The 23,677-nt window shown below is 40.1% G+C and overlaps 1 protein-coding gene across 2 annotated transcripts in view; it reads left to right on the top strand.

The window, feature by feature from the left end:
• Positions 1 to 1,369: 1,369 nt before the first annotated feature.
• The window catches only part of Ms4a13 (membrane spanning 4-domains A13), a 30,949-nt gene continuing 8,641 nt past the window's right edge, over positions 1,370 to 23,677 (top strand). The window contains exons 1-5 of one of the 2 annotated variants that reach the window (XM_028884352.1): positions 1,370 to 1,572; positions 4,554 to 4,669; positions 6,092 to 6,232; positions 10,113 to 10,169; positions 13,658 to 13,777. In XM_028884352.1, coding sequence (XP_028740185.1) covers positions 4,619 to 4,669; positions 6,092 to 6,232; positions 10,113 to 10,169; positions 13,658 to 13,777 — 369 coding nt within the window. In that variant the 5' untranslated portion in view covers positions 1,370 to 1,572; positions 4,554 to 4,618. Of the gene's footprint in view, positions 1,656 to 4,553; positions 4,670 to 6,091; positions 6,233 to 10,112; positions 10,170 to 13,657; positions 13,778 to 23,677 lie in introns of both variants that reach the window. The other variant, XM_037202829.1, reaches the window with a different exon arrangement.

The raw sequence follows: 23,677 nt of genomic DNA, 5'->3' as shown, positions 1-23,677 counted from the left end.
GAACTGACTCTGCTTGTGAGCTCTACTAAATCCCTAACTTTGAAGTTGAAGAACACTCAACCTCATTGCTCTTTCTAGGGCACAAAGTGTACCTAATATTGTTCATTCTCATACACAAAACATAAAGGAACACTAATGTCCCTGTGAGAACACTAATGTATTATACTACTCAAGGATAACAGCAAATCAGAGTTCATGAGATGGCTCAGCAGGTAAAGGCACTTGCCACCAAGCCTAAATTGGCTCCCCCATGGTGAAAGGAGAAAACCTACTTGAAAGTTATCCTCTGAACTCAACACACACTTATGGCATGCACACACACACACACACACACACACACACACACACACACACACACACAGAGAGAGAGAAGAGAGAGAGAGAGAGAGAGAGAGAGAGAGAGAGAGAGAAATAAAAACAATAAAACTAATAGCCTTTAATGATCCACCAACCAATACATAATTAAAGGAGTAGAAGAACCTTGGTGTTTTATTTTCTTATTTGAAAGGTCTTCAGAGTCTCAATGTAAGGAAGTTAGCTATTAGGTTAAAAAACAAAGTCACTCAATTTCTAATCCAGTTTTTCATGCTATGAAAGCATGGTAAGAGTCTCAGTAACTTTAAACCCTGCCCATTGACTCTTTTGAGTAGTTACACTTTAGGAGTGTTAGAAATGTTTAGAAAAAAAAGGTTCTTTATAAATAAAAGGATTTAACTATCATCCACTAAATATTTGCAATGTAAGCCAGAATTCTAACTTTTCCAATATACCTAGTTAAATACTCCAGGAATAAATGAAAGCTCACCGCATGCTGTGGTCGAAGGAGCTTCCACTGCCCAGGATCTTTAACCCCTTAGGAAGTCCGCAGTGCTCCTCAGGGCGGCCTGTGCTCGCCAGAGAACATTGCTTTCTCTTCCAGTCTCCTCATCTGCCTCCCGGATCTGTCTCTTTTTTTACCTTTTCACAGCGATCTACACTTCTTTACATTTCTCTTCACAAACATTGAACTACCGCATGCAAACTAAAACCTCTCCAGCGGGTAGGTCAAAAAAGTCCTTTTGGCCATTTCCTAAACAGTCTCTTCATTAATTTCTTTAGCCATTTACATTTGGAGGAAGGAGGAAGGGGTGTGAAGTATTAACTCAGAAACTTGCCTTTTTACAAGTTGAAGCCTTCTGAAGTGTGTGGTAAAGGACCAGGTCTCTGCAACCGTTCTATATTGGGAGAAATATCGCTACAGAGGCAGTCTTGGATCCATGTCCAGGAAAGCCATTACTAGGGACTCCAGAAGGTGGTTGAGGGGTTGGCCCACCGCGTGGTCTGCAGGCCCCAGTGAGTCTGCGCACTAGTTCTCATCCCTTCGAACGGCGGAAGGGCTGTTGCCCTTGACAACCCGGGCGGCCTGAGGAGCTTGACAACCAGCTGAGCGCTAGACTGCACTGCTGCCTCTGATGGCTATGCAGCCAGGTCTAGCGCCTAGAGCACCATCCACCGTGATCTGTCTCTTCAGCCTGATCCTGGGCCTGATAGGGTGAACTGGATCCTTGGGACTTGGGACAAGTGAAATGTGAGGTAATGGTGTCCCGCTTTACTTTTGCTAAGTGTCAAAATGGACATGGAGTCTGGAGAAAAGAGAGTGAAGGGGAAAGACGAGGGTGAGCACATCTCCATCTTTTATACCCTCTCATTTTGACCTTAAAAAAAAAAAAAAAAAAAAAAAAAAAAACAAACTTTACTTTTATTTAGATTCTAAGATTGCCCAAATTGCTCTTGAATTCCTGGTCTGAGCAATTCACCTGCCTCGGCCTCACAATTAGCTCCCAGGAACTATTCATTCTCACCGACTCATCCTAGATTTTATCTAGCACTGAGTCCTGGTATATGGATGTACCATGAAGTGAGATGGAAAGTAAAATGTTTAACATCATTAGAACACCGAGATTATCCACCAATCACCTTAAGTAAAATACTCATTAAAAAATATCAGTCAGGAAATTGGAGAGGAAAAGGAGGGAGCTGGATGCATATGGCATTAAGCAGGACTGGTCATGAACATATGGAAATGAATTTCTTGATTTCTGGGGGACTCAAAGTGATTTGAACTGGTCTTGAAAATCAAAAGTTAGAACACACCATGACAGGAATTACGGGGAAAGTGTTAAGACAAACAAACTGGGTATTAGCTAATGTGTATATCAGCAGACTTTCCAGAAAAGGTTACTGCCAGAATTGTTAGGCTGCAAAATTAGAAAGGCTATGTGAGATGGGGAAGGTGAGCCGGAAGCTGTTCATGAAGGAATTCATGTGTCCTCTGAAGATTCTAGACTTAATTCTCCTCTTTTTATTACAAAAATATTTTTGAGGCTGGTGAGATGCGTCAGTGGTCATGAATATTGCTGTTCTTGCAGAGAACGAGAGTTCAGTTCCTCGCACCCATATCAGGAAGCTCACAACTATCTTTAACTACAGCTCTAGGGGATCTAATGCCCCTTTTCATGGGCATCCAAACGCACATGCTGACACAATTTTTTAAAGTAAAAATTTTTAAACGTTTTACATCGTTTTTCTTACACACACCCTAAGGCTCAAGGAACATCATGGAAGAGGAGGTAGGAATATTAAAAACCAGAAATTGGGGGAGGGGCTATGAAACATCACCCTCCAGACATAAGATGGTTGATACACCATGAACTCACTACAGATGTGGTCACCTACACAAGACTGGAGCCATCAACTTTTTCGTCATGAGAGGGGGAAGGGCTCCGGAGGCTTCACCTCACCCTGAGGGATTACTGACAATTAATGGCGGCTGAGGGAATGGGTATCACTTTTTTCATTGGTGTAACCCAGAATCCAGGAAATCACCTCCCATCCATAGTTCATGAAGGCAACGCTATTTAACTCAGCAGGTCAGACACATGAAAAGACAGGAAAGCAATAAAGAGACTGCTCAGGAAGGAAGGGAGTTTTGGCAGAAGAAGGTGGGGAGATAAGACAGAATAATAGGGATGAGAAGGACTAAAATTCACTACACACTGATGAAACTGCCCAAAATTAAAAATTAATTACTTCTTAAAATCATCTTTCAATTACTTTAGCTTTATGTGAAAACAATAATGGGTTTTATCTCTGCTAAGGATGCTAAGGATAAATGATAGACATGCTCTCTCTCTAATTGTTCCAGAATGTCTGTGCTAGTTTTAGCATGTGATAGTGGGGCTAGGAAGAGCAACTAAGGAGCCTGTCCTTTACCTACTTCTAGATTAGTGATGGGATTACCAGAAAATAAAAACAAATGAATGATTATTTGTTTATTTTTACAGAATTAGAATCCTTAATTGGGTTGCAGAGCAGCCAAATGTAGTTTTTCTTTTAAAGAAAGAATTCCATGAATATACTTTTTTTCTTCCAACAACTAAATTGAGCATTTTAAAAGTACATGCACACACACTTTTTCTGATTAGCATTTTTATGAGCTCTTCATTTGCATGACTTTACTGTGGACCTCATTGAGATTACAGAGACGTTAATATTTTACTCCCCAGTTTACCACATTCTGTTTTGCCGACATGCTACAAATGTGAATAAACTTATCCATACACACAAAATGACTTATGTTTTTATTTTCTGAAAACAGATATTAACATCACTCTTGACATGACATTTCATTATTTCCCTACCCAAGTTTTGTAGTTCTGTGGATTTCGAGGCATCGTAGAGAAATTAAACTTGGCTGCCTTTAGGTCTCAACTCTTGATTGCTTCTTGGAGATGGTGTCTGAAAGTATACAGCTTATTTCAATCACATGCTTTCCCTCCTGTTGCATTAATAGACATTGAGAAAATAAATTTTAGAAACTAAAGATTCATGAAAACAACCAAGTCATTAGATTTGAACTTGCAGCATCATTTTGCTAGTCATTCTGTCAAAACTGTCTTCTTTCAGAAAAGATCAAGGACAAATATTTATATGGTCAATCATGTGTCATGACCTGTGTCAATGACTTTTGCATATGTGTATGTATATGTGCACATATACATATCACCAGTAATTATAGAAGAAAGGTCATGAATTCAAGAGGGCATCGGGGGACACAAGAGGAGCTGGGAGAAGGAGAAATATAAATTACAAAATACAGTATACTCATATATGAAATTCTCAAATAAATTTTGAAAGAAGAAAAATGCAAATTATGTCTAGCACTAAGTTGAATGTGAATAAAAATTAATCATTGAGGCTTTACTGAAAATTTTCTAATACTGTTCTCTAGTTGACCTTTATTCTTTATCATCTAGAAATGCTGTTAAGTAGTAAAAGATAACATGTACAAAATATCAGCATTTCCTAGTCACAGAAAGAGACTTTTTCATTCTGAGGTTGTTATTCAGAAGAGGTGGATGTGCACTAAGGGATGTGAGGAGTAAACGTATAGAAAGAAAGAAAAACTGTGGCTTCTTAGTTTGGGAAGATTGTTGTCAAACACTAAAAATCAGATGTATGAGTTTTCTCTCAGAAAAAAAAAGCATGTGTATGTGTTTTGTATTCTTTTGTAGAAGTCTGATAATAAAGATATCACTGAAGGTTAAAAACAAAATCAACCAGAGGAAATTCTGAAAGTATGGGATGTGGAGAATCAAAAATATCTGTAGCAAATACTATTGTCTTAGGGGTGAGTAATACTTTCTCATTACTGATAAAAAGTTTCCTCAAAGTAACTGAATGCAAAGAGCTTTGTTTCGGCAGATCATTCCTGAGGGATGTAGTCCATCATGGTGGGGAGGAAATGGCAGAAGGCAGGGGAGGCATGGTGGTGGGAAGAGAAGGCTTTGGACTTGGTGGTCATGTTGCGTATACATTCAACAATCAGAGCGTGAACAGCAAGTGTGTCTGGGCTACAAAGCCCAATGCCTACCTCTAATAACTAACTTTCTCCAGCAAGACTCAACTTCTTAAAGATTCAATAACCTTCCCAAACAGCACCATCAGGGTCAAGCATTCAACATGTGATTCTATGGGATGCACTTCACACTCAAACCACAGGAGTAAGATTTTACTCTGATTAACTAAAATTCAATGTTTTAAATGATGTCAGTTCTTAAAAGGGTGACTTTGTATCTAGAAAAAGATGTATTTAAATAAAAGAGGCAAAAGCTTTTTGAAAAACATGATGATTGTCTTCTGTAGCTTTTGCTTTGTCTCCTAGCCCTTCATAAACAAGTGTGTGCTGAGATATGAGCACATCAACTGAATTATCACACCCAAGAAAATCCAGCAATATGAATAACTATCAAATTTAAGATTGTGTATGTGTTTGTTGGTTTAAAAGAGACCTATCATAGATCTCTTTTCATCACTGCACTCATGTTTGTCCAGTAGAACTCACACTTCTATTCAGTTATAAACCCGAGAGATTAAAACTTACCTAATCCTATTAACAAACACCAAGAAGTTAGAAAAATCACACTTACATAACTAATGGGAGAAAACTGTTCCACGCATTTCAGCTTTTCCTCTGAATTTTTAGACCATGCAGACCAGCTGGCCAAGCTGCTGCATGGGAGTTCTTAGCTCTGTAGTAACAGACTGCTCTGAGAATAGAATGAAGTATCTTAATCTGCTCTTCCTGATTCATGTACATGATGCCACTCTTTGCAATCTGGTTTGTTGGTTGGTTGATTGGTTAGTTAGTTAGTGAATAGGATGGTTGGTTGGTTGGTTGGTTGATTGGTTGGCTGGTTAGTTGGTGAATAGGATGGTTGGTTGGTGAATGGGATGGTTGGTTGTTTGGTTAGTTGGTTGGTTAGTGAGTGGGATGGTGTAAGTGAGACCTTCTAGAACCCAATGACGAGCTCTTAATTAAGAATGATTTTTCAATAAGAAAACTTTAGCTTGTCCCTCATACACCAACAGAGTTCTTCACAAGCCTTGGTTTGTCCTTCCTGGATAGATCCTGTTTCTGGTACAACCAGTGACAACTCCATAGTTAATGCATGACTTGCTTACTTCCATCTTTTATAAAGATGTTAAATGTTTATTAAAACTGTGTTTTTCATTACATCATTTCAGTACTAACAACTCTCTCTTCTCACAGGTTATCCAGATTATGATTGGCATCTATCATGTACTCATGTGGTATTTCCTATTGGTATTGTATATGGGACAAATTAAAGGAGTATTTGGGACTTATGAACCTTTAACTTACAAAATGGGAACTGCTTTATGGGGAATTGCTGTGAGTAAAATACATTTGTGTTTATTTTATTAATCAGTAAATAATATTGATTCATATTAGTGGACAGTAAGGGCCAGCTTCTAAACAAGTTTTTCAGGAGAATCATATAACTCAATGCCATTTACAGACTAATTCAAAATTCAATTCCTTCTTTCAACAAGTCTGTATTGAGCACCTTTATCTACAAGTGCTATAAAAGAAATGTGGATACGAGAGTAAATGACAACCACAATGTGAACAATATCCTTAGCTATGTCAAAGACGGACTTTTAACCATCACATCCATTATCATGATTAATTTTCAGGTTTGCCATTACCTGCACTTTGGTGTGGTTTCTAAACAGCCATTGGGCAGAAAGAAAACTCAGAGTGTGGGGAATTCTTAGAAGTCAAGGGAAGAATGTATCACAAGACATAAAGAAAGATCAGCTCTATCATCTTCTGTTGGTTTGTCTAAATAATGAAGGTTGAAAACTGACTACTGGGCTTATTAATATGGTAGCCAGTCATAAATATGACAAGTAGTTTCAGTAAAAATGATGACATGAAATCCTGATTGGACTTGGTTTGGGGAAATGGAATGAGAGCTGAGAAGATTTTTTTTATATTTTTACTTTACTTTTTGATAATTCTATACATGTGTACAATGCCTTTTGATCTTATCTACCTGACTCCCTTCCTCCAATTCCTCTTGGAGCCCCCAACACATTTCCTTCTCAACTTCACATCCTTTTATTCTGTTGTCTTTTGCTGGTGTGGGGTGGACCAGGAATAAAAAAAAAAAAGCAATAAATGTTATGAGCTAATAAAGGAAATATTGCAATCATATATTAATGTTAGTAAGAAATAATGAATTTTAGTGAACAAATAGCTATGGTCATGTTCTCCAGTGATAGTTGTCAATTAGTGCTCATTTTACCCCCTCAGAGAATATGTCATAGTATCTGAAGAGGCTCTGGATTTTTGCATCTAGTGAGAGAAAGCTGAGAATGCTACTGAGCATCCTACAATGCACAGAACATCATTTGCAAAGAATTATAGCCATTTATGTAAATAGTGCTAAGGCAAGGCAGCAAGAGGGGAACAAAGAATAAAGAACAGATCGGATTCTGATCTGATTTTGGAAGCTTGTGGATGAGTTCCTACAAAAGCCTCAAGTATATCAATGTATCAGAAAGAAAGATATGAGCTGAAAGTGAGGACAGACATGTAGAGCAGCCATTAGAAGAGAGGAGAGTGTGTGAAGTGGCCATCTGAGAAAAGGGAGACAGTTATGTGGCTTACAAAAAAGTAATTTGATCTTTATACAGCATTAAGGACTCAAGGTTTAGGAACATGACTGCATAGTGAGATAAGTCTTTATTCAAGCCATGTTCATCTGCATGGGTGCAGGAATGCAGCAGGGATAAAACTACATTTCAGCAGGATTTTGGTTAAAGATTCATTTTTGATTTTTTTTTAAGTGCATTGGAGTTGAGAATGGATACAGGGAGTATTTGTAATGGCTGACCATGGAATTGATGCTGGTGATGAAAAGAATTCAGCAGGGAGCAGAAGGTCTGAGAGAACAGATAGGGTGGGGAAAGCATTGCTGGAGCTTAATGCCAGAGGGCGCCCTCTACAGCAAGTAGTGGGAAAAATGAACACACAATCCTGAGATTTAAAATGACCAACAAAGACAAGAGGATGAGTATGAAAATCAAGCATTTTTTGTAAAAGATTTTAGGGGGAAATTCAAAGAATCATATACCATGGGTAAGTAGAAGGATGCACACACATAAATAACTAAAGATTAAATCATTTAGGGGAGACTTCAAAGGGTCAAAACTTAAAATCATCTAGAAAGGGTTGGATGACAAGGTGGCCAATCAGTGAGCTTAAGCACGGGGGTGTGGGATGACAGAACCTGAAACACTTGTCTCAAATCTAGAGAAAAGAAAAGTGGTGAAAATACACAGTGGGACAAAAAAAAAAAATCCCCACTGTCCTTGTACTGGAACAAAGACGGTCCGCTGACTGTCGCAGAAGAGGTTGAGTGGTCACTAGAAGAGGTTTAGTGGTCACTAGAAGAAACAGTAACCTTGAAGACATCTGCCTTTATCCATACTCTGACTCAGGGTGTCCAAGGACAAAATCCAAATAAGCCATGTTGATAAGAAACCCATTGCCTCATCAATAAGAAAAGGTGCATTTGACTCATAAACGAAAAGTACATGGAAAAAGGAGAAAATAAACAGATAAGGAAAAAACTAGAATTTTCAGACAAAACTCAGAGAAATGATTTGTGTTCCTTTGTGTTTAATTTCATACTATAAAAATAACTTCAGAAGAACTAGAGAGGCAGCTCAGTCAGCAAAGAGTTTACTGTGCAATCATGAACACCTGAGTTCTGCCATGTTTTCTATGCGCTTTTACTGTGGTGCTTTCGGTGTTTTGTTTTGTTTGTCCTTTTGTTTAGGGGTATTGTTTTTGTTTGTTTATTTGCTTGCTTGCTTGTTTTGAGAGAGAAAAAATATCAAGTTGGATAGAGAACTTGGGGGAGGAGAAAAACTATCATCAAAATATACTGTATGAAAAAAAATTAATATAATTTTTAAAAGAATGGAACATGACTGCTATTTTTCAAAAAAAAATTAACCTTTGCTAAAATAACTAAAAAAAAAGACAAAGGTTGGAAAAGATGGCTCAGTAGTTTAGAGCCCTTGCTACTCTTGCAGAGGACTAAGGTTTGGTACCCAGCATCCATGCCAGGGGATTCACAACTTCTTGCAACTTCAGTTCCCAAGGGATCTGATACCACCTCCTGCAGGAACTGCAATCACACACACACACACACACACACACACACACACACACACACACACACACACATATATATATGTAAAACTTAAAAATAAAGCAAACAAAGACTATTTCAAGGAAGTTGTGTAGCCTGCTTTCAAATAACACAGCAGTGCTTTGTACTTCTTGGAAAATAGAAATCCTGAAAGGAAATAGTGGAATGCCTTTTTTTTTATATAAAAGGCAAGGTAGCTGGGAAAATGACTCAGTGAATAAGAGTACTTGTTCTGCACACAATCATGAAGACCTGAGTTCAAATCCCCAGCACCCACATAAACAGCCAGGCATGGCTGCACATACCAGTAACAACAGCCGTCAAGGGTGGAGACAGCCAAATTCCAAGCGCTTGTGGTCAGTCAGCCTAGATGGAACAGCAAACTTCCAGTTCCCTGAGAAACCTTGTTTCAAGGCAATACAGGGAACAATAAATGAAGACACATGTGTATAATTAGATTATGTACCTGCACACTCACGCGCATCCTACACACATACACCAGACATGTATGCACACATAAATAGATAAATAAACTAAGTGAAAGCCTGGGCATCCTGTGGCCTTGATGGTATCTATTGCCTCTCAATGAAGAGGGTGTTATTCACAGACATGGTGTCTAATGGATTTTAGAGCCACTTTCTCAAATCTGGATGTATACACAGTCATTACAGTCCATAATATCTTACTAGAAACAGAAGAAGCTGGAGTAACACCTAATGGGTTGTATAAAAGGTATCACCTAACCAAACTTGGTCCCTGGTTCAGGAAGACTTAAGAGGCCATTGCCATGTACGACAACCTAAATCGTACCCACTGTCCTGTGCTTGTGACTGTTGTGACCCTCCTGTTACTTTCAATATGTGTCACCTTTTGAAAACATGATTATCTCATAATGGAAGCTTGTCCTAACCCCTTCTACTAAAACTTCTCTCTTTGCTACTATTAGTATTCTGAAAATCTTGCCCTGAAAAATAGTAGTTTTAAAGTATGATTAAATTGCTGAGCATTATCAATGAGTATTTACCAGCATATGTTTGTGTCTAGTTTGTCATTTCAGGAGCCTTCACAATAAAAGCAGCAAGAAAACAAAATAGAAATATGGTAAGTTGAAATGTTTGGGATATGTCTAGTATGACCTTTCACAAAATTGAAAAGAGGTTTGAATGAAAAAACAATGTTGGGGCTGGAGTGATGGCTCAGCAGTGAAGAGCACTTGCTGCTCTTCAGAGTTCAGTCCCCAGCACACACGTTGACTCACAAGTTCCAGTAACTCCAACTCCAAGAGTTCTGGCTCCCTCTGCAGGCCTCTTAAGGCAACTGCACTTACAGGCATACATACATACATACATACATACATACATACATACATACATATGCATACATACATACATACATGCGTGTATTTATATTTATATTAAACATATCTTGAAAATAAAGAAAAAATAGTCTCTGAATAATAAAGAAATCTATCATCTCTATAAAATGAGTGAGGGAAATAAAAACCTGAGATCAGATTACTTAATGTAAACCAGATACATTAGTTAACAATCATGATTGTTAACTTCTGCTAAAACATCTAAATTTAAATAATATTTTTATTTGGACGTTTAACCCTTAACATTGCATGAATACTGTGATTAAAAATTGTTTGCAGGATCTAAAGTCTTTCTTCTATGTGATCATTACTGTGCTTTAATACTTCATTTTCTAGTCTACCCACTTTGGGAATAGGGTTGTATCTTGTATCAAAGTATTTTTCTTGGAATTTTCCAAGAAAAAAAAAACTATCCATGGTGTAGATGCAAAATGTCTAGAAATAAAAATGTCAAAATTTTAGATCTGAAAGACAGCTTAGATTAATCTAATTTTAAATGTTTACACATCAAGAAATCTGGGAATGATAGATGGCTAAGGAGTTAAGAGCACTTGCTGCTCTTACAGAGGACTCAGGTTCAATTCCCAGCACTAATATAGTGGCTCATAGCCATCCTTAACTCAAGTCCAAGAGGATCTGGCATTCTCTTCTGTCCACCATGAGCACCGCATGTATGTAATATGCTGACATGCATCTAGACATAACACCCATAAACATAAAATAAAGTCTCAAATTTTCAAAATTAAAAATCAAATTATGATGTATATACAAACATGTTGACAAATGGTCCCAGCTATTAAAAACCCAGGATTCAAACATATTAACTCCTATTTGACTTTATTTCTACAGTCTCCATATCCCAAAAAAAAAATTTTTTAATTTTATAATTAATTTAATTTTACATATCAGCCATGGATTCCTCTGTCCTCCCTTCTCCTACCCTCCAGCTTCCCCCCCCCAATCTGTCCCCCATTCCCACCTCCTCCAAGGCAAGAACTCCCCTGGGGAGACAGCCCAGCCTGGTAGATTCAGTTGAGGTAGGTCCAATCCCTCCTCTCTGCATCAAGGCTGAGCAAAGTGTCTCAGCATAGGCCCTAGGTTCCAAAAAGCCAGCTCATGCACCAAGGACAGGTCCTGGTCCCACTGCCTGGGGGCCTCCTAAACAGATCAAGCTAATCAACTGTCTCACTTATCCAGAGTGCCTGGTCCAGTTCCATGGGGGCTCTTCAGCTATTGGTTCACTTTTCATGTGTTTCCACTAGTTTGGCTATTTATCCCTGTGCTTTTTCCAATCATGGTCTCAATATCTCTTGCTCATATAATCCCTCCTCTCTCTCTCTTGCCAATTGGACTCCCAGAGCTCCACCTGGGGCTTGGCTGTGGATCTCTGCATCTGCTTCCATCAGTCACTGGATGAGAGTTCTATCATGATAGTAAGTGTGTTCAGCCATCCGATCACCAGAGTAGGTCAGCTCGGGCATTCTCTCGACCATTGCCAGTAGTCTATAGTGGAGGTATCTTTGTGAATTTCTGGGGACCTCTCCAGGACTCTGCTTCTTCCTATTCCCATGGGGTCTTCATTTATCATGGTATCTCTTTCCTTGTTCTCCCACTCTGTTCCTGATCCAGCTGGGACCTCCTGCTCCCCTAAGCTCTCTTTCCCCCAACCCTTGCCCTCCAATACCCCCCCTTTACCCCCAGTTTGTTCATATAGATATCATCCATTTCTCGTCACTGGGCAATCCCTGTGTCTTTCCTAGGGTCCTCTTTACTAGGTAGCCTCCCTGGAGTTGTGAGTTGCAGTCTGGTTATCCTTCGCTTTACATCTAATATTCACTTATGAGTGAGTACATACCATGTTTGTCTTTCTGAGTCTGGGTTACCTTGCTCAAGATGATACTTTCTAGTTCCATCCATTTGCCTGCAAACCTCATGATGTCATTATTTTTCTCTGCTGAGTAGTACTCCAATGTGTATATGTACCACGTTTTATTATCCATTCTTCATTTGAATGGCATCTAGGTAGTTTCCAGGTTCTGGATATTACAAATAATGCTGCTATGAACTTAGTTGAGCATGTGTCCTTGTGGTAAGATTGAGCATTCCTTGGTTATATGCCCAAGAGTGGTATAGCTGGGTCTTGAGGGAGATTGATAACCAATTTTCTGAGAAACCGCCATACTGATTTCCAGAGTGGTTGTACAAGTTTGCATTCCCACCAACAGTGGAGGAGTGTTCACCTTGCTTCATATCCTCTCCAACATAAGCTGTCTTCAGTGTTTTATATTATTTGTGTCTATTGTAAAGGATGATGTATCTCTGATTTCTTTCTCAGCCCATTTGTCATTTGTATATAGGAGAGCTACTTATTTTTTTGAGTTAATCTTATATCCTGCTACATTGCTGAAGGTGTTTATAAGCTATATGAGTTCCTTGGTCAAATTTTTGGGGTCACTTATGTATACTATCATGTCATCTGCAAATAGTGAAAGCTTGACTTCTTCCTTTCCAATTTGTATCCCTTTGATCTCCTTTTGTTGTCTTATTGCTCTGGCTAGAACTTCAAGTACTATGTTGAATAAGTATAGGGAAAGCGGACAGCCTTGTCTTGTTCCTGATTTTAGTGAAATCACTTTGAGTTTCTCTCCATTTAATTTGATGTTGACTGTTGGCTTGCTGTAAATTGCCTTTATTATGTTTAGGTATGTTCCCTGTATTCCTGATCTCTCCAAGACCTTTATCATGAAGGGGTGTTGGATTTGTCAAAGGCCTTTTCAGCATCTAGTGAGATGATCATGTGGTTTTTTTCTTTCAGATTGTTTATATGGTATATTACATTGACAGACTTTTGTATGTTGAACCATTCTTGCATCCCTGGGATGAAGAATTTTCTTATTTTTTAAGTATTCAAGTCAAACATCGTGATCTTTCTTACAGCTGACTCACAAGATTATAAAATACAAAAAATTTGAGCATTGGTGCAATTCAAAACTTGACAGTGTCTGATAATGGATTCATGTTTCCTCTAAACTAACTAGATTTCATGTAAACCAGGAAATGGCTAGCAGAAACACATTTTGAAAGCTCCCCAAACTATAAGGAAATTTTAACTCAATTGTTTTCTAGTAAAACAAAGCAACAACAAAAACATCAAAAGAAAATTCAAAAGCACTTACTCTGAACGTTGTAAGTTTCCTCCATGTCTCCTTTTCAGGTTGTCTGCACTCTGTCCCTGAACATGCTCTGCATCATGGTTGTGCTCATTGCAGCCAGCCTGACAATAGTGGAGTTGGCTCACTTCCGCTCTGTGTCATACAGGAATTATGGACAAGCAGTAAGTACCTGATTCTATAGAAACATCTTTCTTTTTGTGTTTGTAATGGTATTTTATTCTTTGAGAGTTTCATACAATATATTTTGATCATATTCACCACCCACTTTTCCCCTAACTCCTTTTGGATCCACCCCCATTTCCTTATCCCAGTTTCATTTCTGTGTTCTATTTATTTCAATAACCAAAGAAGTCTATTTTGTGTTGCCCTTATACTCACAGGTGTGAGGCCACCCACTTGAGTGTGATTGATCTACCTAGGGCTATACTTTTAAAGAAAAACAGATTCTCCTTGCCCGTCAATAGTCCCTCAGTTAGAGATGGAGACTCCTGAGTTGCCTCTCCCCAGCCTCTTCTATGCTAGAATGTTGATTGGATTTATCTTGTGTGCATCTTGTGCAGGAAAACATAGGAGCTGTGAGTTTCTGAGGCCAGCAGCCCCGGCTTGTCCTGAAGATACAAAGACACTGTTTCATGCTGCTCCTCTGTGGTTTTTAGCTCTTAACAAGCTCTTTGCCTCCTCTTCCAAGATGGTCCCTGAGCCATGTGAGTGTGCGTGTGCACATATGCATGTGCCTGTGTGTGGTACATATATATATATGTGAAGGCCAGAGAATAACTTCAGGTGTCATTTCTCAAGCACTGCTCATCTTTGATTTTGTGACAGTGCCATTAGCTGAAAATCCCCTAGTAGGCCAGGCTAGCTGGCTAGGGAGCCACAAGCATCAGCTTGTCTCTGTCCCCCAGCACAGAGTGTGCACCCTCATTCTCCCCCTCCCATGCTCCCACCTCTCAGGTGCTAGAAATTGAGCTCAATTTCTTTTTGTTTATTTTGTTTTTTATTCATTTTACATACCAACCACAGATCCCCCTCTCATCCCTCCTCCTCCTCCCCCCACCCTTGCCTTTCCCCCATGACCCACTTCTCATCCCATCCTCCAAAAGGTTAAGTTCTCCCATGGGGAGAGAGCTAAGCCTGGTACATTTAGCTGAGGCAGGACCAAACCCCTCCCCACTGCATCAAGGGTGAGCAAGGTGTCCCACCATAGGTAATGGGATCCAGAAAGATGGCTCATGCACCAGGGATAGATCCTGATCACACTGCCAGGGGCCCCTCAAACAGACCAAGCTACACAACTGTCTCCCATATGCAGATGGCCTAATCTGGTCCCATGCAGATTCTACAGCTGTCAGTCTAATGTTCATGTGTTCCTGTGAGCTTGGTTTACTTGTCTCTGTAGATTTTCTCATCATGATCTTGACCCCCCTTGCCCATATAATCCCCTTCCCTCTCTTCGACTGGACTCCTGGAGCTCAACCTGGTGCTTGGTTGTGGATCTCTGCATCTGCTTCCATCAGTTCCTGGATGAAGGCTCTATGATGACAGTTAGGGAATTTACCAACCTGACTACCAGGGTAGGTCAGTTCAGGCACCCTGACCACTGTTGCTAGTAGTCTAATCTGAGGTGGGTTCATCCTTGTGGATTCCTAGGAATCCACCCCTTACCCCATAAAGTCTCCCTCTATCAAGATATCACTTTTCATTGCTCTCCCACTCCATCCCTCCCCTAGCTCAACCATGCCATTCCTTCATGTTCTCATCCCCCATCCCCTCCCCTCTATTGTCCCTCATCCCCAGTTTACTCATGGAGATTTCCTCTGTTTCCCCTTCCTAAGGTGATCCTTACATCCCTCTTAGGGTCCTCCTTCTTTCTTAGCTTCTCTGGAGCTGTGGGTTGTAGCCTGATTATCCTTTGCTCTATATCTCAATTTCTTGTGCCTGCAAGGCAAGCACTTTACTGACTGAGCCATCCCCCAGTCTCTCCACAGATGACATCTTAATGCAAAAAGAGTACATTCCTGGACCACTAAGCCATTCACTGAACCAGGAAAGAGCTTTGCTGCTGCTCTACTGTGTTTAAACCATGAATACCTAGTCGTTTCTTACCTCACGTAGGACGTTCATAACAGGCTGCCTTTGCATCTTATGTAGATTTTGCTTTAGGTCCTCACTGCTAAATGTAAGTCAGTGTCAGTCTTGTTTCTTTGCACCCCAGACAGAACTGCATAGAAGTGCAGCACATATAACATAGCGAATGTGAACAGCCTTGTTGATAATATAAGAGATTTGCCTGAGTTGTGTTGGCTTGGAATTCAGAATCATCCGAAGATGGAAAGATCTCCCATGCTCATAGACCAGTAGGATTAACATAGTAAAAACAGCCATCCTACCCAAAGCAATCTACAGATTCAACACAATCCCCATCAAAATCCCTACACAATTCTTTACAGACCTTGGAAAGGACAATTCTCAACTTCATATTGGAAAAAAAAAAAACCAAAAAACCCAAGATAGACAAGATAATTCTGAACAATAAAAGAATTTCCAGAGGTATCACCATCCCTGATTTCAAGTTGTGCTACAGAGGTATAGCAACAAAAACCACATGGTACTGGCATAAAAAACGGGCACATTGATCAATGGAATTGAATTGAAGACCTAGATGTAAATTCACCTGATTTTTTTATAAAGAAACCAGAAATACACAATGGAAAAAAAGAAAGCATCTTTAATAAATGGTTGGTGTAATTAGATGTCTACATGTAGAAGAAGGCAAATAGATCCATATTTATCATCCTGCACAAAATTCAAGTTCAAGTGGATCAAAGACTTCAACAGAAAACCAGATACACTGAACCTAGTAGATGATAAAGTGGAGGATAGCCTTGAACACATTGGCACAGGAGACAACTTTCTAAACAGAACACTGATAGTGCAAGCACTAATAAATAGGACCTCGTGAAACTGAAATGCTTCTGTAAGGCAAAGGATACAAACAATAGACAAAACAGCAGCCTACAGAATGGGAAAAGATTTTCATCAACTCCACATCCAAGAGAGAGCTAATATTCAAAATAAAGAACTCAAGAAACTAGACATCAATAAACCAAACAATTCAATTTAAAAATGGGGTACAGATCTAAACAGAAAAATCTCAAAAGAAGAATTTCAAATGGCTGAGAAACACTTAAAGAAATATGCAACATCCCTAGTCATCAGGGAAACACAAATCAAGACTACTTTGAGATTCTATCTTACACCTATCAGAACGGCTAAGACCAATAACACAAGTGACAGGTCATGCTGGTAAGGATGTTGAACAAGGGGAACACTCCTCCATTGTTGGTGGAAGTGCAAACTTGTACAACCACTGTAGAAATCAATATGGCGGTTCCTCAGAAAATTGGGAATCGATCTACCTCAAGACTCAGCTATACCATTCTTGGGCCTTGCGTTGTTTTGAAAGAAAATGGCTCCAAAGGGAGTGGCACTATTAGAAGGTGTGACTTTGTTGGATTGCATTTGGCTTTATTGGCAGAAGTGTGTTACTGTGGGGAAAGGCTCTGAGGTTTTATATATGCTCAAGCCACACGAAGTGAGACAGACCACTTCCTGATACTTCTCCAGCACTATGTCTGCCTGCATGTCACCATGTCGAACCATGATGATAATGAACTAAATCTTTGAAAATGTAAGCCACCCCAATTACATGTTTTTCCTTTATATGAGTTGCCTGCCAAGGTCATGGTGTCTCTTCACAGCAAAAGAAACTCTAACTGAGACAGGCATATACCCAAAGGATGCTCCACTCTACTGCAAGGACATTTGCTCAACTATGTTCATAGTGGCTTTATTAATAATAACCAGAAACTGGAAACAACCTAGATGTCCCTCAACTGAAGAATGGATAAAGAAAGTGTGGTACATTTACACAAGAGAGTATTACTCAGGTGTTAAAAAAAAAAAACATGAAATTTGCAGGCAAAAGGATAGAACGAGAAAAAAAATCATCCTGAGTGAGGTAACCCAGACCCAGAAAGACAAATATGGTATGTATTCACTTATAAGTGGAACTTAGCTATTAAATAAATGTTGATCAAGCCATAATCCACAGACCCAGAGAGTTTAGGTTAAGAGGAGGGCTCTAGGTGGGATGCATGAATCTACCTGGGAAGGAGAAATAGAATAGATTTTGCAGTAGACTGGGAGAAGGAAGGATCAGGTTGGTGGGGTGGGGAGAAGGAGAGAGTATGGGGAAAGACAGGTAGAATTGGTGGGAGGCACTTGGGGGTGTGTGGAAACTTCCTGGAAACTATGGGGATAACCCTAGTGAGGACCCTGGTAATGGAAGATATGGAATCAGAACTGGCCATCTTTTTGTAGCCAGACAAGGCTTCTGGGGGGGACTGGGTTACATCCAGTTGAGTTGTTGGCCTAGGCAATGCCCTGGGGATCCCTAAACAATGCAGGCTGATGCCAGGATAGAGGGCTGCTCTCTGAAAACTGCCAGCGGAGATCCCATTGCTGAGGACAACATCCACATTGCTCATTGAAAGTAGAGAGGTCGATAATACCAATGCTCTCTAAATTGTTCCACACAATAGAAACAGAAGGAACATTACCAAACTCCTTCTATGAGGCTACAATTACCTTGATTCCTAAACCAAACAAGGATACAACAAAGAAAGAGAACTACAGACCGACCTCCCTCATGAACATTGATGCAAAAATACTCAATAAAATACTGGCAAACAACCTCCAAGAACACATCAAAACAATTATCCACCATGATCAACTAGGCTTCATCCCAGGGATGCAAGGGTGGTTCAACATACTAAAGTCCGTCAATGTAATATACCATATAAACAAACTCAAAGGAAAAAAACCACATGATCATCTCACTAGATGCAGAAAAGGCATTTGGCAAATCCAACACCCCTTCATGATAAAGGTCTTGGAGAGATCAGGAATACAGGGAACATACCTAAACATAATAAAGGCAATTTATAGCAAGCCAACAGCCAACATCAAATTAAATGGAGAGAAACTCAAAGCAATTCCACTAAAATCAGGAATGAGGCAAGGCTGTCTGCTCTCCCCATACTTATTGAATATAATACTTGAAGTTCTAGCCAGAGCAAAAAAACAATATAAGGAAACCAAGGGGATACAAATTGGAAAGCTTTCCCTATTTGCAGATGACATGATAGTATACTTGAGTGACTCCAAAGATTCAACCAAGGAACTGATACAGCTTATAAACACATTCAGCAACATAGCAGGATACAAGATCAACTAAAAAAATCAGTAGCCCTCCTACATACAATTGACAAAGAGGCTGAGAAAGAAATCAGAGATACATCACCCTTTACAATAGCCACAAATGACATAAAATACCTTGGGGTAATACTAACCAAGCAAGTGAAGGACCTATATGACAAGAACTTTAAGTCCCTGAAAAAAGAAATTGAAGAATATGTCAGAAAATGGAAAGATCTCCCATGCTCATGGATAGGCAGGACTAACATAGTAAAAATGGCAATTTTACCAAAGCAATCTACAGATTCAATGCAATCCCCATCAAAATACCAACACAATTCTTCACAGACCTGGAAAGAATAATACTCAACTTCCTATGGAAAAACAAAAAACCCAGGATAGCCAAAAGAATCCTGTACAATAAAACAACTTCTGGAGGCATCACAATCCCTGACTTCAAGCTCTACTATAGAACTACAGTAATAAAAACAGTGTGGTATTGGCATAAAAACCAGACATGTGGACCAATGGAATCGAATTGAAGACCCTGACATTAATCCGCACACCTATGAACATAAAATTTTTGACAAAGAAGCCAAAAGTGTACAATGTAAAAAAGAAAGCATCTTCAACAAATGGTGCTGGCATAACTGGATATCAACGTGTAGAAGGCTGCAAATAGATCCATATCTGTCACCATGCACAAAACTTAAGTCCAAGTGGATCAAGGACCTCAACATAAATCCAGATACTCTGAACCTGCTAGAAGAGAAAGTAGGAAGTAGTCTTGAATGCATTGGCATAGGAGATCACTTCCTAAATATAACATCAGTAGCACAGACACTGAGAGAAACAATCAATCAATGGGACCTCCTGAAACTGAGAAGATTTTGTAGAGCAAAAGATACGGTCAACAAGGCAAAGCGACAGCCTACAGAATGGGAAAAGGTCTTCACCAACCCCACATCTGACAGAGGACTGATATCCAGAATATATAAGGAACTCAAGAAATTAGACATCAAAGTGCCCAACAGTCAAATTAAGAAATGGGCTATAGAACTAAACAGAATTCTCAACAGAGGAAACTCAAATGGCTGAAAGACATTTAAGGAATTGCTCAACATCCCTAATTATCAGGGAAATGCAAATCAAAACAACTCTGAGATACCACCTTATGTCTGTCAGAATGGCTAAGATAAAAAACACTGAAGACACTTTATGCTGGAGAGGATGTGGAACTAGGGGAACTCTCCTCCACTGCTGGTGGGAATGCAAGCTTGTACAACCACTTTGGAAATCAATATGGTGCTTTCTTAGAAAACTGGGAATCAATCTCCCCCAAGATCCAGCTATACCACTCTTGGGCATATACCCAAGGAATGCTCAATCATACCACAGGAGCACTTGCTCAGCTATGTTCATATCAGCATTGTTTGTAATAGCCAGAACCTAGAAACAACCTGGATGCCCTTCAACTAAAGAATGGATAAATATATGTGGTAAATATACACAATGGAATACTACTTAGCATAGAAAAACAATGACATCATGAGCTTTGCAGGCAAATGGATGGATCTAGAAAAAAATCATCCTGAGTGAGGTAACCCAGACTCAGAAAGACAAACATGGTATGTACTCACTCATAGGAGGATACTAGATGTGAAACAAGGATGACTGGACTGCTACTCACATGACCAGGGAGGCTACCTGGAAAACAGGACCCCAAGAAAGACACGAGGATCACCCAATGATGGAAAAATGGATAAGATCTACATGAACAGCCTGGACATGAGTGGGCATAATGAAGGGCGAGGGTCGAGGGAAAGAGAGCCTGGGGAGCAGGAGATCCCAGCTGGATCAAGAACAGAGAGGGAGAACAAGGAATAGGAGACCATGGTAAATGAAGACTACATGAGAATAGGAAGAAGCAAAGTGCTAGAGAGGCCCACAGAAATCCACAAAGATAGCTCCATAATTGCTGGCAATGGTCGAGAGACAGCCTGAACTGACCTACTCTGGTGATAGGATGGCCAAACACCCTAATTGTCGTGCTTGAAACCCCGTCTAATGACTGAGCGAACTGGATGCAGAGATCCACGGCTAGGCCCTGGGTGGAGCTCTGGGAGTCCAATTAGCGAGAAAGAGGAGGGTTTATATGAGCAAGAATTGTTGAGACCAAGGTTGGATAAAGCACAGGGACAAATAGCCAAACGAATGGAAACACATGAACTATGAACCAATGGCTGAGGGGCCCCCAACTGGATCAGGCCCTCTGAATGGGTGAGACAGTCGATTGGCTTGATCTGTTTGGGAGGCATCCAGGCAGTGGGACTGGGTCCTGTGTTCATTGCATGTTGGCTGTTTGAAACCTGGGGCTTATGCAGGGTCGCTTGGCTGAATCTGGGAGGAGGGGACTGGACCTGCCTGGACTGAGTCTACCAGGTTGATCTCCTTGGGGAAGGCTTTGCCCTGGAGGAGGTGCGAATGGGGGTAGGTTGGGAGGAAGGGGGGGGGGGGGGGGGGGAGAACAAGGGAATCTGTGGCTGATATGTAGAACTGAATTGTATTGTAAAATAAAATAAAATTTTTAAAAAAGAAAAATACAAAGCATAAAAAAAAGAAAGAAAGTAGAAAGGTCGAGCTGATGCCTGCATGGAACCTTTACCCCCATGTTCTAGACTCCTTGGTATGGAAAGGTACTCTGCAGGTTGCAGAAGGAGAAACCTGGACACCAACCCAGCCATGAAACCCTTGACCTACAATCTTTCCGGCCAGCAGGATGTGCTGGGGCAATGGTGAAACAACTTGTGGGAGTGGCCAACCAATGTCTGGTTTAACTTGAGGCCCGTGCCACAAGAGGGAGCCCATGCCCCACATTGCCTGGATGTCCAAGAACACAGAGACCAAGGGTAGAACCAAATAGGACTTGCCCTCAAAAAACAAACAAAACAAAACAAAATCAGTGAAATGATTCGTAATAACATTCTGCTATACTCACAGGTCAGTGCCAGAGAGGCTTCCTCTGGCATCTAAAGATGGGAGCAGATGCAGAGATCCATAGCCAGACATTCTGCTGAGAGTCAAAATGGGAAGTGTCCAATGGGTTCCTCCTCTCAGAACTCAGAGGACCCCACGGAAGAGGGAGAGGAAAGATTATAAGAGTCTGGGGGGTGAAGGACACAGGAGAACACGACCCACTAATATAATCAGGACTTACATGGGCTCACAGAGACTGAAGTGCAAGCAAAGGACCTGCAAGAGTCTGCACCAGGTCCTCTGTGTATGTGTTATAGCTGTTAGCTTGGCTTTTTGTGGGACTCCTAACAGTGGGAGTGGGATTCTTTTCCTCCTGTTAGGTTGCCTTGTCCAGTCTTGATATGTGGGATTTCACCTGGTCTTATTGTATCTTGTTTTGTCCTGTTTGAGTCATCTCTTGGAGACCTGCTCTTTTCTGAAAGGATACGAAGAGTGAGTGGATCAGGGGGATGGGAAGGGAGAGCTGGGAGAGTAGAGAGAGGGGAAACTATGGTCAGGATGTATTATATGAAGGAAGAATCTATTTTAAATAGGACAAATAAACTATTAGCACTTAGAAAAATAATACATGCAAATAAAAACATTATTTTCAAAGTAAAAAGAAAAAGAGGCAACACCAAGTTCAGTTGTGCCTGGTTGTCATTCCGTCTATCACAGAATTACCATGCCAACCTCCTTTGCATAGGCTCCTGATTTCCTGATCCTAACTGCCCACAATTTACTTTCTTCATAATTATATTAAATTAGATCAATTAAAATCTAAGCAAAACTAATTTGCTTAATGTCCCAGTTCATTTGTGCAGAGTCTAAAAATCCTCTATGCTTTCTCTCCAGGCATCCAAACAGTTAATTATTTACCTTCCCAGCAGCCTCCAAGGCACTTCTGATTCTATTTAGAGCAGAGAATGATTCCATTTGATCGAGAGGGGAAACAGTGCCCACAGCTTTCCTGAGATAACAAGAAAAAGTCCATTTATGCAGAAGAGATTGTGCAATTCATGCCCTACAGAGTCCACCAGATCCTGACATAATGTGCACAGGCACATGGTCATTATACCCCAGATTTCCACATTTAGGAAATCAATTCTCAAATGTTGGGATATACAAATTCAATTGTTTTTTAACTACAGAATGATAATGATGCTTTGAGAATGTATTAGCATACCTGCATGGAGCAGACTTTTCCCGTGGGTGCCTTGCTGCCTGTTGAATTATTTTGGCCTCATCCCAGGACATCCATCATGGTCCACATATGACAGGTGTGGAGTGACTTAACTTGTTGTCAGAGGAAGCTGTGAAGTCACAAGAAAGAGTCAGATCTTAGCAGACTACATCAGAGAGAAGACAAGCGCCAGAGCAAGGCTCGGCTAGCCAGTCACTAGACAGCCTTCATATAACAGCACACCTTGGCAAACAAGGACCATCAAAATCTAATTAAGAAATTTCTTTTCTGGGCTCTGAGGGATCTGTGCAATGACACAGAAACAGCTCCTAATGGCATGGTATTCACTGAGCAAGTCCTTGGAATTATAGTTCTTCTCTATTTGTCCTTTTTAAATATTTCTGAACCACAAGGAAGTTCTGTTGTTATGGTTCTAAAAGAGGAGAAATCCATTCAATTATTGATTGATTTTAAACTATTCACAAAGAAAAACAAATTTTGTTGTACTTCATCCTGCCTTCACTGACTCAGAATCTTCCAAACTTGCTGAAGTTAATTATTATAAGTATAGGCAGTACAAGAATTAGAAGAATGGATGAAAGTA

This window comes from Peromyscus leucopus, chromosome 1 (genome assembly GCF_004664715.2).
Source record: "Peromyscus leucopus breed LL Stock chromosome 1, UCI_PerLeu_2.1, whole genome shotgun sequence".
NCBI lineage: Eukaryota > Metazoa > Chordata > Mammalia > Rodentia > Cricetidae > Peromyscus > Peromyscus leucopus.
The sequence above is the reverse complement of the archived record's forward strand: the minus strand, read 5'-3'. Positions and strand labels throughout refer to the sequence as shown.